General features: G+C 39.5%; 1 protein-coding gene across 1 annotated transcript in view; it reads left to right on the top strand.

Moving 5' to 3' along the window:
* The window catches only part of stau2 (staufen double-stranded RNA binding protein 2), a 103,868-nt gene that overhangs the window by 63,531 nt on the left and 22,528 nt on the right, over positions 1–17,809 (top strand). The window contains exon 13 of the mRNA XM_042510548.2: positions 3,548–3,661. Within this exon, the coding sequence (XP_042366482.1) occupies positions 3,548–3,661 (114 nt within the window). The remainder of the gene's footprint in view (positions 1–3,547; positions 3,662–17,809) is intronic.

The raw sequence follows: 17,809 nt of genomic DNA, 5'->3' as shown, positions 1-17,809 counted from the left end.
ATCTCAAGAGGAAATTCAGAAAGGGATCCCCTCTCTACAGATAGCTTTCAGGGTAAATGGCATTGACAAAGAAAGACCAGTTATTAAAGTACAGCAATGGGATCATTAACCAGCAAGATTCCTATAGGTTAGGTAGTTTGTGTACTCCAGAAAAAGGGCCTTGCCCTCCTGATTTCTCACACTAAATGCCGCCATTCAAAACCAGATGTTGAACACTGACATCAAACGTTGTACTTGCAAAGCTTTTAAAAACCTGCATTTCATAATCTAAGGTTATGAAATTGCTGATGTAATATAAAAGTTTTATGTATTTAATTATAAATATAAACCCAACCAAAGGAACATTTCCATTGTTATTTGGTAGCACAAAGTCTATGTTACATAAGGGACCTTTTGATCTTTGACCCCTTGTGGTCAAGGATACTTATATGTAATTCGTAGTTTCCATCAACTGAATGTACACACTTGTGTGCAGACACACTCACAGACAATGGGAGAAAAATATTAGAAATTTGATCTATCCAAGCATATATCTCTTTACAATGAAAGACTGAGAGAGAGCATCTGTTTCCTCCAGCGCCAACGATGGGCCTCACCCTCAGCTGGAGGCCAGACAGCTCGCAATAGATGAACTGAACAAAGTGCCCGTTGATCAGACAGCATGATTACACCATACATCACAAGCTCCCAACCATAGGCTTTTATACTGCTTAAATGAACCAGCGTGCTGGACAATTACACACACACACTCACACAAAGATTCATATCTTTTCAAGCACAAACACAGCTCTGTATGTCTTCTCACCCAGGTTTAAAAAATTAATAGAAAAGCTGTAGTTTGATTTCATTCATTCATTTTTAAAATTCTGAAATAGGATTTTGCTCCAAAACAATTATATTCTAACCCTTTAAAAAGCGCCCCTCCTGTGTTTTTTTTCTCCTCTCTGTTTCTCCCTCTCCTTAATGTTGAAGTCTGGAAAATTTATTGGAGATTAACTTGTCAGAGAAGGCTCTTTCCACGGCTCACTTTACTACATTCATCATTCATACACATAACAGATAGCATTCCACAATTTATCACTGTGGGCCCATCTCCTCATCAGCAGGTGTGTGTGTGCACATGCACGTCAGTACTTACTGTGTCTGCTCACGCACTGTGCTTAACATCACGTTTGTGCATATCCCTGCATGCACATGTTCATATCTCTGTGCGTTTGTGTATGTTATGATGGGTCCATGTCTTAATGGGCAGACGTCCATGTGTCTGGCTGGCTGGAGCACACACAGACACACACACACACACACACACACACACGCTTTTCCACATATGTTCATAACTCATTCGGAGAGACACAGAACTTGCTCTGGAAGCTTTCAGTCACAGACCATATACAGCGGCTTGTGTGCGTGTGCGTGCATGTGCATACACACAGTTCAGCATGTATAGCCTACAAATTGTACCAAAAACTCTGATAAGATAGTTAATATGTGCAAAGGAAAATACACACAATACACACTGCATGTTGTGACATACATTTTCTGTAGATTTAAAGAAGGTAATAACTTAAAACTCCTCAGCCAACAAAAATACACAGACACAAACCGACACCCACATTGTATATAAATTCAGCAGATGTTGATGTTAAACATTTTCAACACATTTTTCTATAATATTATCTCCACCAGGCATAGGGCTGGAAGTACTGTTGGTCTTTTGTGTGTGAGCATGTCGGAGCGTGTATATATCCGTCTATCCGCAGTTCATCTTTAATAGTACTGGACCAATCAGCCTAATATTTTGTGTGCACATGTATGACTGTATGTTCAAGGACCTCTTGTGGTTGTAGTAACTCATAACTGTTGAAAAAAAATATTGCTCTTCCTGGGGTATATGTCTTTTTTTTACCCCATGACAGGTTTTTTGTTTTTTTTTTTAAGGAGTTTTCGTTTATTAGCTGTGAGGGTTCAAGGACAGAGGTTGTATGCTGTAAAACCCTCTGAGGCCAATTGTGATTTGTGATATTGGGCTTTATAAATGAAATTGAATTTAATTGAATCGACTAAAGTAATACATGATACAAGATGAATTGTTCCCCATTTTTTTCATCTTTGCCACCATCTTGAATGTAAAGGAGCCAGTGCAAGTGCATCAGGTGCAGCTGCGACCTGATTTTCTTCCATCCGCCACACGGTGTGATACCACTCCAGGAGCGCAGAGAACTTTGACTGAAAGATTTTGTAGACTTGCTGATTTTTGTTGATTTGTTCAATTTTTTCATGTGCTTCTAACATAAGTAAGTAGGCTATGCAGTTAAGTGGTTTCTTTTTTTGTCTTTTTTACTTGTTTTTATTGTTGTTATTTCCTATTTTTTGTGCCGTAGTCAATACCGCTGAAATTCCAGTTGTGAATACATGGTTTAAAGATTTCTAGCTGTGTTTTAGTTGTTAAAGATATATTCATCCTCATAATTATATTGTATCTATATTTCACATACAGTGCCTGTAAGCAGGAAAACTTGATCTGCTTTGTGCAACGTATCGTGGCTCCATCAAAAGTAGACAAGGCACATATTTCTATTAGCTAAAATGTGCTGTGGCACATCTGCTGAAACTACAAGAATTGTCTAGAATGGCTGTGGTCAGCATTATACAGTAATGTACAAATTAATGTAAAATGCATTTATGCATCACCATAACGATCTTCATTTTGTCGGCTCAAACAAATTTCACTCATCATGGCTCGGAAATCACCTTTTTATTATGCCTGAACTATCTGAAGTTTGAAGTGAAGTATTAGAAGTAGCTAAAAGCTCTCTTATGTTCATAGCTATGTTGTTCCATACCTTCTAGCGTACTTCTTTTTTTTGCTTATTGATGTGTGAAAGCATTTTCAGTCAGTGATGTTCTCTCTCTCATTCCTTCTGTCCTTTGTGTCTCTGCATCAGTCAGATATTTCTCCCCTTTTAGCTCCCATAGTTTTTCATGCCATTTATTAGGATGCCTGCAGCTGTCCTGGGCATAAGTAGGCCAGGCAAACACATGCACTTGTACACAGACGCACACATGCAAATGCACACGCGTGCACAGAGTGAGAGGCAGTGAGAAGTAGGGCAGACAAGCAGGCAGTATTACCAAAGCCCTTGGATCTCAGGAGCAGACTGTCCCAGAGGAGCATCATGTCATAACAGTCCTGATTGCACAGCATTTAGGAATGCCTGCAGAGTTAACCTCCCAGTGATGAGGGGTCACCAGTGATGTCATCACTACCCCCTCTGATGCCCCCCCTCGGTCACACACACACACTCTTATAGTCATTCCCAGCCGTTGCCGTCTTTCTACGGTGTGGTGTAATTGTCCATAAATGCTCTGTGGTGGCAATTAGACATGCAAGATTTACTCTCAAGCCAGCCACTTCCAAAAACACAAGACTGTATCCCACTGAAAACTTGAGATGCTTCACTTCTCTTGTCTTTTGTGCTTTAATTGATCTTTTCCTGTATTTACTTTTGGGGTAACTCGGTTTGCCTGCCTTTGCCCCCTGCTCCAGGTGCAGTACAGTGACGCGCAGAGTGGTAAGGATTTTGTGACCTATCTGACCCTCTCCCCTGTGCAAATGACTTTCCACGGCACCGGGAGCACCCTTCAAGCCAGCCATGACCAGGTATGTGTGTGCATGTACTTATGTAAGCATTCGAAGGGAGGGTGAGTGTCACACCTGTTGTATGCCCTTAGAGAATGGTACGTAAATATCAAAAAGTATCAATCAAAGTGGACATCAAAAAGTGGGATTATAATTTAGTTATTTTAGCATTAGCTGGCAAGCAGTTGGTATCAGTAGTTTAATTCGCTATCGCATGAAGCTGGTTGCAAATATTTTAAACAGTTTGGGCTTCATACAGCCATGATGCGCACAATTTTTAGCTCTCAACAAGTTGCATAAAAAAGTTTTACATCACATACACCAGTCTTAATGCTTTGATGGATGGGCTCTGATGGTCTGTAGAGAGAGGCGCAGTCCCTCCCCAGGGATCTTGTTTCAGAAAAAATACACACAGCAAGACTGCATGAATAATGCATGTTGTTTGCGGATTTTAAAAGTTAATTTTGCAAGTCAAGAGAATTGTTTGGAGGTTTGTCATTTAGTTTTCAGTGAAACAGCTAAGTGAACAACTTCTCTCACCTTGCACAATATACATCCCCAACAACAGTTGGCTGGCCAGGTAACTTATCTCTGTTCCATTGACAGATGTTAAGTTATCCTACCTGATGGGTTTTATCCAGCAGCTCCTGGTCTTTTTATTGGCTGGAATGCTAAAGAATGAGCAAAACCCATTGCTGGCATAAGTACACCCAGGTACGAAGCACACAGGCATCGTAGCCTCAGCAAGAGAGAGCATAAAAAAAATGAAAAAGCATAAACCTGAATTGAGAAAACTAATAACAAATATATATTAAAATGCTTTTAATAAATCATTTATTGCTCCAGTTTACTGCTCTGCAGTTTCTTTTTGCCTGCACACAGTAAACAGCAATGATGATATATCTGTTACAACACAATAACGGCAGATAATATCAGCTGGGCTCTGTTCTTTAGGTTCTGCTTGTCCTGGTTCAGTGAAGTGGAGCATGTTGTGTATATAAGGCAAGTCAGGAGGAGACTTTGGCAGGGATCTCATCCTCTAATTATCACAACAGCTTCAGCTCTGTGGCTTTATTGTTACACACCAGGGCATCAGAACCACCTGTGATAATTACCACTGATTACATTTCTCCTTAACAAGCCTCTGTTCCACACGCACGCACAAACACAGCCACTAGTTCTGTATGATTTTCAATCCATCAAAGTAATCCCACTTTTGAAAATCCTTGTGGCGGACCCCTCTTTCTCTCTCCCTCCCTCTCTGGTTTTCTCACTCACTCTCTCTCTCTCTCAGGCATACTCAGAAGGAGGCTCTTTGTCTTGTGTTGCCCAAGCAGAAAACCAGTTGCTTACATTCTATCATCTAAACATGGGACGCCCCTTTATTCAGCAGTCTTCAAAGCTTATTAAAAGGCCCGCCCGGCTCTGAATGGGACAGCTGACAGGGGGCTAGTGCCGCCACCGCTAACTGAGAGCCAAGCCAATATAGGCCAGGCAGGTCTGCGTCCTCGGGACCTGTTGTTGCCAGGAGCACTGGGGCATGACCGACTGTTAGGGAAGGCCTTTCTTTTTCTCTTCTCAGTACAGTGAGGAGTGCGACCACAAAGGGAGCACCTAACAATAAGGGGTCACCCTCAGCAGCCCCCCAAACCCTAACACTTGTTGAACAAAGTAGGCCTGAAGGCGTCACACATTTGGACGACTTCGCTGTGATAGTGCACGGACACTGGCGGCTGTGAAGAGTGTATTCTCTGTGTGTAGGAGGGTCTCAGGCATTCAGATCAATCTGTCATGTCTCTGAGTTGCCAATTAGGAGATCCACGTGTTTGCTGTTCCACATGTTGGCCTTGGCACCTATACACACAAACACACACCTTGTGCTCCTATCTGTGTAATTAGACATTGTAATGTGATAAAAGCCTTTCCTGGAGCCTGTCTCCACACTCACACACACACACACACACACACACACACACACACACACACACTCACTCACTCACACACACACACACACACACACAGAGTAATGCCTGGTGACTCCACTTTGTTTTATTATACACCACTGAGGGAATTTCCTGCTGTGTTATCTGCTCTGTCATGGAGGTCTGTGTCAGACCAGAGCAATTGATTAAGATCAGGATCCAAAGGGAAATCCTCTCCACACCTCTCTACCCATGATGTGTGACGGAAAGATGTGTAGGATATGAGCTGCAGTTATGGGTGATTTTCTGTGAAAATTAAAGTTGCAGTTGGAAAAACAGCACTCGATGAAAAATCGGCAGGATCTGGATTATTTATAACTGTTTAAGACAGTGTTGGAATTTGATTAAATTTAAAGTTTTGCAACTCTTTGTGTTTTTTGCAAACACATAATGGACATTAGTGTCACCTTCTATGTTTCTGATTATTTCAATAGTCTTGTTGTTTATTATGCGGTTTGTCTTTATGTGCAGCACGAGCAAGTCAGAGGTGGGGCTGTAAATAGAAGTATTCATGCTAGTATTCATTATTACACATACAGTAAGTAAATGTTAAATAAGCATAAAACAATAACTTAGAAAGAACACACACGCTACCAAAACGTCTTACTTTTTGTTACAGATCAAATAATAGATAAAATCTGATCTTGAATCAGCTAACTGTTGAACAGCAGCAGTGGTAACAATGGTAAGTATGTTTACTATAAATAATGCTTCAAGGAACAGACTGAAATTTGTGGACAAACTTTTTTTTGTGTTGATTTAAGACTCAAATAGTGTGCATGTGTTTCACCCCTGAGTGCTTCCCTCTCTCCCTCTGCCTTATGATGGGTTGCACTTACTATTAATAAATCCATTATTAAATTTGTTTAGGCGCGCCAGTAGCCTCATGGCTAAGGCACGTGCCACAGAACTGCAATATCTACAGTTTGACTCCCTCTCCTTTTCCAATATAATCCCCCTTTTCCATCCCCATCTTGCTTCTAATAACTTAAATATAGGCCAGAAAAAGCCAAAAAGGAGATTAATGAAGAAAATGTGTGTGCAAAATTTATATTAACTCCTTTGTAGTTTCAAACTTGTAATTTACTAAATTGTGTTCCACCATTAAAACTTAAGAAATGTCTTGGCTAGGAAAGACTTTAGTGCTGTGTGTAACAGTCACATGTGAACATGTAGTGCCCTCCAACCAAAAGTGATCGACTTTATAAAAACAACTGACTCACTATAGCATCACAAACTGTAGCACATGTCCCAGAAATTACATTTTAAGCGGGACAAGCATATGTTACGCTAAACTGACAATCCTTAGGAAATGTAATTGTCAATTTAATTCAGTTTATATTTGCATAATTTTAGAAATATATGTTTAAGACTTTACATATATTACCATATAGGGATGTTCCTAATAATGACATTTCATTTTATTTCTCTGATAACACAGAAATTTCAAAACAAGGTAGTCGCCAGTCTAAAACAAAACAAAAACAAAAAAAAAGTCATATTTTAAATATAGCTGAAGAATAGTGATACTTTGCATTGTGCAAATATTAACATTACACATTATTCTGCAACAAAAGACACCAACTCACTATAAAAAAAAAAGCTTACAAATAACATTTGTTTACTGAGTATTTCACTTCCAGGCTAATCTATATATGATTACACACACTCATTCAGTAACTCTCACGCATGAGGGTGCACACAAACTGACTCACACGCAACAGACACACACACACACACACACACACTCACATACATCCAGGCTTCTCAGGATTTCCTGTGTGCTCAACTAATGACAGGCCTATGGGCACCTCTGTTGTTCAGCCTGGCTAGAAGACACCCAGCTGGAAAGAGTGTGTGTGTAAAGGCTCGGACATAGTTTCTGTTTTCCACATCGGCAGAAAGCTTTGGTCTTGTAACAGTCATGCAGATATGCATGTGAGTTGAGCGTGTGTGTGTGTGTGTGTGTGTGTGTGTGTGTGTGTGTGTGTGTGAAAGAGTAAAGGATAGAGCCTCTGGTGAGTCTCGCAAGCCAGTTCCTCCTCTTTGTCTCCTGGTATCCTAATAAAAAGTTTAAGTAGTATTTCTGGTGGCGATTAGCAAGGGTAGCGACTAGGAGTTGGCCAATTATCGGGGCGGATATTTGGGATTTTGCTGATTATATGTATCTGTGTTTTATTTTAATGATGGCCAATAAAATGAATCAATGGTAGAGTCTGAAGATTACACTCAACCAACACCAGAAAGGCCGTCTGCAGTACATGCAAAGGTGCAAAGTGTGAGCATGGGAGGAACCTTTACTTTATGGCCTCAGGGAGATTTTTATTCATTCACACTATTTTCACTGAACTTTATAAAAAAAAAAAAAAAAGTTGCAGGAAACTAGCTCTATATGATGTTAAAAGTTTCAACATTTGTTAAAGGCATATAAACAATGTTTAGTATTGGAGTTTGTTATATAACTTTCGGCAGAAATATTTCATTTTTATTGTAAATGCATAACGGTTCCAAATATCGGTTATCGGTCCCATTAAGTACTAACTGGTATCAGTGTCGGCCCTGATGAACCAATATTAGTCGACCCCTTGTAACAACATTTAATCGCCTTACATATTCCTATTACTAGGCTATAGCTAGTTTTGTCATTTGGTTCAGTTTGCTACACAACATTTAACCCCTAGCAGTGTGTATGTGTAAATATTTAGTGACAACTCATCTGTGTGTAAGCAGTTTGTGTGGAGAAACCCACTTCATTTTGGGTACGTGTAAATGTCCAGTTAGTGACCACTGCATTATAGAGCGGTGAAGTTTAAACACAGGAGCTAATGCAATCAGCTCCTGGTACACCAGATCGTGTTTCCAAGGGCATCACCAATGAGTTCGGGCACGAATGGAAGTGTGTATTTTTTACGCACTGGGTCAGATGTTAATACTGAAAGATAATTAACTACCTGTTAAAGCTACAGAGTTGGTGATCTGAGAGTCAAACCTTTGCACAGACATCTGTTGGACAGTAAACAATAGTGATCGAGAACAGAGGTGTTGTCAGTGTAATTTTAACAATCTTCTGCTCTTTATCAACGAGTGCAAACACGCACAGAAGCGACTACACATTAACACACATCACAGTGCTTCGTTGCCATAATCCTTGGCCTTGTGCAGACATTCCTGGAGGGCCTGTATGTGTGAGAGATATACAGCTGAGTGCTCTTTCTGACCTTCTGTGCCATCTCCTCGATGCCATCTGCCAAACACATGTGAGCCCGTTGGCTGCTGCACTCGCTGAAACTCGCCTGAAGCCAAAGATGTTTGTCAACATGTTCTCCATACTGGTTCTAAATGATTTTTGCAGATAGTTTCAGCTTTAGGTTACAGTAGGTTTAATTAAAATCTTAAATCAAACAGATAAGAAGAAAAAAATACAGCACTGACAGCTTTTTTGACCAAACAAAAGCGCTGCAAATCCGATGTTAAACTCTGCTTTTTGTACATTTAATTTAAAACTTGTCTCATGTTCTCAGTTTCCATATTTAGCTGTAGGTTTATTTAGGTGTGTCAGAATTGGCCAAAAAGTAACTTTGATTATTTCTTCTAAAAAAATAAAAAAAAACATCAAATCTCAAGTCTCAAATCAGAGTAATTATTTTCATTAGTTTTTGTTTTTCTTCATTTTTAATTTTAGTTTTCAATTTAGTTTAGCTTCAGTTTCAAGAGTGGGTTTGCTTTTAGTTTCAATTTCATTTTTATCGTTAAAAAAATACTATCTTTGTTTAGTTTTTCTGAGTTTCAGTATCAGTTTTAATTTCTTTGCTAAAACATTTTGTGAGGGCAGTTGACTCACATAGAGAAACCAGTCTCAATAAAAGTGCACTAATTCCTCCTCATGCTGTTTTGTCAGCTAAAACTCGGGACGTTTTTATACCAGTTAACTAAAAACGATTTTCACACCTAGTTTTTAGTGTAATTAAAGTCAACTATTATGAGCTTGGCTCAAATTATTCAGACACATATTATTTTAGCATTTTGTCAATAAGAGGGCAAACCAATACAACAAGAGACATAACTCTTTATTTCAACATAAACATAGATTTAAAAGATCCTCATACCCAGTAGGCAAGTTGTTAATTTTTAGCAGAGGGGAGAAATGGTTAGTTTATTCACCCACTACTCGCAAACCAACCCATAAACTCCTCTTTTGGCTCTAAATTTTTTACCCCTTTACTTGATTGAGATAGTGACACTCAGACAAAATGTGATAAGTTATAGGTCCGTGTCTGTCCGTGTATTAGACATCCCCCTTCACATCTCCTCCAGTAAATGCCTTCAAATTACAAAATAAACATGTGAATGTCCTCTCCCTCCCTCCCTGTCTGTCTGTGTCTCTCTCTCTGCACTGTGGTTGGGGCTAGAGTATGAACTGAGAATGTGCTAATCAATTTCTGGCGAGGCAGACAGCCGCATTAGTGCAGATTTCTTTTTTTTTTTCTGCTGCTATTTTTCGCAATAGAAAATGAATTTATATTAATTTTGTTATTTTTAATTTCAACTTTTACATGTCTCATAATCAATTTATGAATGTTAATTGACAGCCCTGATTTATTTTTAGGTAACTACTCATTTGAAGCACTGTCAGACTGAAAACCATATGCTGCTCCATGACCACAAACTTCCAGCCTCGCTGTCTACTCAAACTCCCTCAAGGTTATATCCATTTTCCTCGGTTAAATCTGCTCTCACTCTATTGATATCTGCGAATTACAAGAACAAATTAAAGGCAGTGGCAGTGGGATATATTTAGACATTTTTTCGACAGCACTAGATGCTTTTTAGACAGGCTGATTTCTGTATTTGTTCTGCAGAGCTGAAGTAACTCTCTGGCAGTCCCTCTGTGGCGGCAGTGGGACACCAGGGGGGCCGAGGCCCACTGAGCTGTGTGTGAGGTGTCGCTGGTCCAACATGAGCGACCCACAATCGAAGATGACAGGGTGACTGTTGTCTGCCACCAGACTCTGTGTGTTTGTGTGTATTTGTGTGTGTGCAGGGTAGCTTTGCGTGCAGTAATGTCCTCAGCTGAGCCACCCAGGGTCCCGGGGGCCCTGTCTCCCAGATTGTCAGCTGTGGCTGCTTGGGTTTTCTGCAGCAGGAGCACATTTTGGTTGATTTGATGTGACATGTTGAACATAGTGTATCAGGATTAAAATGTGTTTTAGACATGCTTTCAGGTAATGAGGCCTACTTTTTTAGATTATGTTTTCTGGATTTATTTCTCGTGATTTGTACCAGGCCTGCCAGCTCTCTTTGGTGTGCCTAAAAAACCCTTTGCTTTTTAGGTTGTAATCTAGCGAAAGCAAAGATCAAGTTTTTTTCATAACTTTTCTCTGAACTGACTTCTTTCACTGAGACAGTAGTCCTGTGATTCTCCTTGTGAAAAGACCTTTCACATGACTGACATTACCTCACCTAAACACCATTTGGTCACATGCTGGCTCTCTTAAGTGTTTTTTATCTTCTGAGGCCAGATTCAAAACCGCACACAGGTAACTGCACCATCAGGTTACCCAATCCCTCCCTACAGAAACAAAAATTTGGACAGTTGGACTACAATTAATTGGGCATCTGACCATGTCTTTGGTATGTGGATTTTTGCTGCCAGCGGAGTTGCGATAAAGAAACAAAGGATAAAGGAAGGGGGCTGTGTGGGAGTCCTAATGAGGACCAGTGGTGAGGAGCGCATTTATTTATATGTTGCACACATTCCTGCGTTTATCCATGTGGCGTGCTGAAAATAGGCATAAATTAGAGAAAAGAGAGCGACAGTAGGGAAACGTATTGGCAGCAAGAGGATATACGGGACTGATTCATGGTGTGGTGACTGCTGGGATGGTCTTCAGAGATCCCCCATGGAGCTCAGCAGAACAGCAGGAGAGGGAGCTGCAGAGGGGTGGAGGGTGTACAGGCCTCGTGTTTGAAGTCTTCCTTCCCGACTGGGGCGCAGACGTTACCCCAGGCTGGGCTGCCTCTCAGGGGGTCCTGCAGGAGTGTTACCCAAGCAGGCAGCTGTCGGACTGCCTCTCCTCCCTTCTCCTCTATCTTGTCTATCTCCTCTTTATGTGCCAGTGTTGTGTAACCAAACACAGCACCTGTATGTATCCTAAATCATTACATGTGGAGAAAGCAGGGGAGCGGGATCCAATCTGGGTCGAAGGTTTACAATATTATGATTAAGACAAACCTAGGTTTCTGACTACATTAAAGACCTTTCTTCAGTGATGTTTAAACATGTGAGTGTGTCAGAAGTGCATTTAGTTAAATAAGGACACAGGCTTGACCCTTTGAACACTGAGCATATTGGTTTGATTTCTTTTAAAAACATTCAGAGAAGAACGAACACCAAAAAATAGCAAGAAATTATTAAAAATGTTACAAGAAAATCACCTGAAAATAAGCAAAAAGAAATTGACTCATAAAAAGTGTAACATAATTTAGATATAGAATTATTATGATTATAAATATATTTTATCTGGACACTTTAGCCTAAGTTTTCATGTTTTTTAATAATTCTCCCCCACTTCTTAAACCAAATTTTCAGTTCATTTACTTTGTCAGCTTTTACTAATTTCTTGCAGTTTATGGGACATTTCTTGCCAAGTTGGTCATTGCCTTTTTCCCCAAGTTTTTGAAAGAAATTCAACTAATGCTCAGTTTTTAAAGGGTTGAATAGCTTATGAGAGGCATGTGAACGCAGCACAAGAAAACTGATGTGGAGCCAGGTTTGAAAGGGTTAATTAGGACTACTAAGAAGATCAAAACTGATGCTTTGTCTGTACTTTTTGTCACCATTGCCCTTTGAATTCCAGCCTATGTGAAGGGTCAAAATGCATTATGCCAAAAGCTTGAAAAGTCATGATAAATATTTGGCTGACACAAAGTCACAGCTGAGTGTAATGATCCAAAACTTTGGCCTGCGGGAGTGTTCATCTGTTGCTTCTGAGTTGAGCCAGTTCAAAAGCTCCTCAGCTACATGGCAACAAGCCATTAGTGGAAATGTTGGGAATTCTTTATTAGGTATATCCGCTCTGAGATATACCATTTTATTTTTCAGTGGGTATAAGCATATAATATAAGCATAATTAGACAAAACACTGAACAACAAACAAAAGTAAAAAGATACTTAAACATTAACAACAACAAACAATCAAAGATGGCAAAAAGAAAAAAATCAATAAATATCAAACAATTACGCATTCAAAATCAGGAGATCACACTTCAAAAACAGAGCATAAAATTGATCTTTAATTCATAGTTTATAGGGAAGTGTAAATGACAGCTTAATGTAATTAAGTTATACAACATAATTAAACAAAATTAGGTAACTGTTATCTTCAGGCCATGTCCTAGCCATTTGGATTCTGTAAGCTTGACTGCATTGGGTCAGCTCTGCATTCTTTAGACATTTGAATTATGCATCTCAATTAGTGCTTTTACCATACACGGTCTCTTGCCTGTTTACAGTCAGCTCTGCGTGCAACTCGCCAACAGTTTGCAAGGCTGGCGTGGAGATGCATACCCAAAAGAAAAGCCTACATTTCTAGTCAGAAGGACAAACACATGTACTTTTAAACATTATAAAAGACATGAATATCAACAGGTTTTTGGGGATGAACAAATATTGCAATGCCAACATATTTAAGAAGGCGGTTGAAGGAATGAAAGCGGTAGACTGTGTTAGCATGATTGAAAGAGTCCACAAACGGCAAGAAAACTGCCAAAATCCTGTTTTGATACAAACAAGAAAAATGAAAGACGCTCCAGTTTCTCCATTTTTCCATATTTTGACATGATAAAGGATGTGTTAGGACACATTAATTGGATCATGCACTGCTGCATGTAAATGGAATATCAGTGGAACATTCATTTTAATTAGCCATGTAAACAGCCCAGTAGGACTATTGTCTTTTTATGAATAAGGGCAAAAAAAAGAATATTTTGTGCATTTAAACGTAGTCACTGTTTCAGATGTTTGAATGTTTAATATTTACCACTACAGTCCATGGTTCATGAATAAAGTCAGTTGAATTGGATTCAGTGTATAATAAGACGGGTGTGATCAGAGATTACAGCAGGAAGCACTCGTTGGACAGTTCTCATTCGTCACTGTAATTAGCTCACATCTTACAGAACCAGAGACCTCCCCTGCTCCCCCTCAACACCACCTTTCAAAGGCACTTGTACCTTGTTTTCCTCCCCAACACCACCTCACCCAGCACTCCCACTGTCAGACCTACCCGACCCCTGCTGCTCTCCTCACCCAACCCCACCCTGATCCCGCCCTGGAGAGAGGACAAAGTGAAGCATCCACGGAGTGATCCATCACTCCTGCCTGTCTTCCCGCGTGCCCTCCTCAGGAAACACCTTTCAGACCAGGAGATTAGAGTGTGACGGGAGAGGAGAGGAGCAGTGAAAGAATGATGAAGGAGGAGGGAGAGAGGGTGGTAAACGATCCAGGGAGGCAGAGAGAGAGAAAGAGGGAGAGAGGGCACTGAAGAAGAGGAACTGCAGAGAAATTGATGGAGTGGGGATACGTAAGATTGATGAGGACAGGGAATGAGAACATAGGAGATAGAAGTGACTGTTTCTTCCTTTCTTTTTTTTTCTTGGTGGAAGCAGCAACCAGTGGGGAGAGAATAAACATGAACTTGCCCATTAGGGGATGTGTTGATAGTTCAAAGTGGCCCCTTGGAACATTAGCATGTCTATTAAGGGTTGATATGGTGTGGAACCGAAAACACACACGTGCATTCACACACACATGCAAACACTCTGAGCCGTATTTACATCAAACAAGATGTGAAAGATTAAGCAACTGACCACAAGTAATCTTTGTAATGTGTTTTGTAACACTGCATTATAGCCCCTCGTGGACATGTTTGCATTAATGTGATCAAAATTCAACATGTTGGTTTCATGTCTGAATAAGCATCCAAGTAAAAGTTGCACAGGAATCTTGCAAGAAGGGCCATGTAACATTTAAAAGTATTATACTATTTTTCAAGTTCAGGCTTGTAGTTTTTTCATGCTTTACTCGTCAAAAACACCTTGTCTGAGGTGCTCCGTTTAGCACCTTTCTCTTTAAGCCTTGCTCCTGAAAAAGCTCTGCTCTGTTTCTGTCGTTAACTAAGAATAAAACGCAATTCATTGAAACTCGACAGAAACAAAATAAAACTCACCCAAACCGTCTTGATTGCTCTTGCTTGTAATCAAGTTAGTAAGTCCTCTGTTCCAACAATTTTCAGCTCTGGTTTGGCCGAAATAAATCCTTAATTCACCAGGTTAGATGTAAAAAGAGCATGCAGTTATTCCACACGTTCTCTCTCTTCCCATTTGCTGCCTGCTGTTTACAGTCCTGTAACTTATCTCTCCACCACTAGGTGTCATGGTGTCTTTAATTACAGCTGTCTGTTCTACCAGTAGAGACCGACGACTGAGCTCTGGTGGTGCATGCTGTGCACTAAATACAATGAGCTTAATAAGAGGACCTTTATTATGACAGTATTTTAAAACATACCTTCGGGGTTTCTAATTAACCTGGTACTGTAATACAGTGATACTGCCCAAGCCTAGTCACCAATAAATGCTTCAAAACATAACTGGGCATGTTCCAGCAGGAATATGATCCAAAACTGGGGAGAAATTAACAACATCCGCAACCAAGATTAAATGTTTCTCTGACGCTAGCATGTAGCTACATGTAGCAGTGTAGCTGGGGAATGATTGTTTATGGTGGCACCTTCTACCGTGAAAAAAAAAGCTATAAAAGCTTCTGAACACAACTGGATGTGTTCAAATTAGAATTTGTTTCAGAATCATTTTTTACATGTTTCCCTGTTGTTAGCATGTAGCTACATGCAACATAGAAGAATATATAATTTAAACATTTGCAGTAGCATGCTTGGGGCAGATAACAATTTAAAGAAATCCATCACTGTCTGACATCATCTTATAGCCTAAGTAAAGAGAAAATATTAGTATTCAGAGCAGTTAGAAGCCTGAGTCGTTTTTTTCTTACAGGCATTAATTACTTTGCACTTGTACCTCATTTTATGAAACTTTGGCCACATTTGTTACTAATATCCAACACCGCATCATTATATTTATGACAGAAAATAAGTTTGAAGTAAAGACCATCAGATTAACTGCTGCACAAGGTAGAACATGCAGAGAGAAAGAGAGACGTGCTTTTTGTGACATCGCTGCCTTCTAAGATAATAAATAATAGTGTGCTCTCACTGTCTTTATCAACAGGGAAAATAGAAGTTATCAGTTTAATAAACGCTTTAGGGAATCAGTCTTCTCATATCAGATGAGTCTAAATTAAGTATTTTCTCCTCATGGTGTGCTCGGGGAAAAAGAGGCAAAAAAAAATCCTTTGCACAACCACAGCCACAATCTCACCAACACACTCTCTCCATGTTTTTTTTAAGTTTATTTATGCGAACAGCCGAGTCCTTTTTTCAGTGTCAGGGCTGCAGATAATGACTATTTCAGTAATTGATTTAGATATTACTTGCAGATTCCATTTAATATATTCATAATTCAGTCTTTTAAATTTTAAAATAATGAAAACCATTACAGATGTTATCAGTTTCCAAAAGTGCCCCCAAAGCCAAGTCTTTCTTGCCAGGGTATGAAACTTACTATGACACAAAATATAGAAAATAAATTTAATTTTCAGTTTTATTTTTCTTTATTGATAAATGACTGTCAATTATCAAAATTGGCACAGACAATTTTCCTGGCAAATGATGTTGATCATTTTAGAAACAGTTTTGAGGTCTCCGCCTTTGAGATTTCAGTCTCGACCCCAACTGAACAAACTTGAATAGAGTTTTGTTTGTGGTGCTCAGAGTAGCAGAAACTGATATTTTAAAAATATTGAATGGCGACATCTCTTTCCAAAAACAATGTGCCTTTTATTGTGAACAGTCCCCCAGAGCATGTTTTCAACTGATCACACTGTGTGAAAAAGTGAAAAGATGAGTATATTTGTGATTTTTGTGGATTGACCTTTTAACACCTTGTAACAAAGCAGCTGACCTTGTTGCATGAGCTGTATGAATTGTGCAAATAGCCTTTAAAGAGGGTTACCGCCAGTGCGCGTATGACTCATGCCATGTTTTTAGCATCTGTGTAGTACCTCAGCCTTGAATGAACAGCAAGAACTCCTGCTTACTTATGCTCCAAGTACCATGCTGTGCAGCCTACACTCTATAACCTTATCAGTGATTCATAGAAGAAAGAAACCCATATATGAAGGATGATTTCTCTCACAAGATACTGTGTTTATCCACAAGTGCTGGCTAAGCAGATGATAACAGATGATAACTTCTGCTCTGCCCTTATGAAAACAAAACTGAAATGCCTGCGTCTTGCGCTCCAGGCTGTTGGCATGTGTTTGTAAAGTATGTGCTAGAAAGTAACTTGACACGTTTTAGTTGTTGGAGATGTGTAAAATTGTCACACTCAAATATATGGTGAGCATGACAGATTCGATAACGTGGAGTTTCTCTGAAAGCTAAAGTGAGATGTGATACACTTTAAGAGCAGAATAAATTAGCTGTGGTTACATGTACAGCATTTCTTTGGTTTTGATCGAAATCATTCTATTTCTGTTTTCCAACTTACGACTTCTAAATGAAGTGATCTGATAAAATGTGTGTTTTCGTGCCCCAAGCATTCATTCTTAATATAATTTTTTTTGACTTGTGCAAAGTGGTTCCACCTGCTGTGAAGCGTCTGCTCTGCTGGAAATGTAACAGAGGACGTTTAACTTCATGCTCTGATTGAACTTAATTAAGAAAATTCAAACCGTTCAATACATGAAGTATAAAAAGGAGGAAGTGGTTCCACCTGTTAATGCTATTTAGGAAAGTAATGTAAACGTAACCTAGGTTGTTTTCTGTATCTACAAATTACTGTTGTCTCTTAAAAACCTCACATGCGGACTACCAAGCTACAATTTACAGCTGTTCCTTAGTGATTGGGTCATTCATTGACCTCATCAATTACAGTTAGATCTTGATTTAAAAAGCATGCGGCGCAGTTTAGTAAGATGCATCTGGTCAAAGTGTAGATTAGGCTGTAGCTGTTTTCTGTTTGCTCAAACAGCCATACATATAGAGTGAAAAAA

The sequence above is a fragment of the Plectropomus leopardus genome, chromosome 21 (genome assembly GCF_026936395.1).
Source record: "Plectropomus leopardus strain MGB_pleo_1.0 chromosome 21, ASM2693639v1, whole genome shotgun sequence".
NCBI lineage: Eukaryota > Metazoa > Chordata > Actinopteri > Perciformes > Serranidae > Plectropomus > Plectropomus leopardus.
This window is presented reverse-complemented; position numbering and strand designations above follow the sequence as displayed.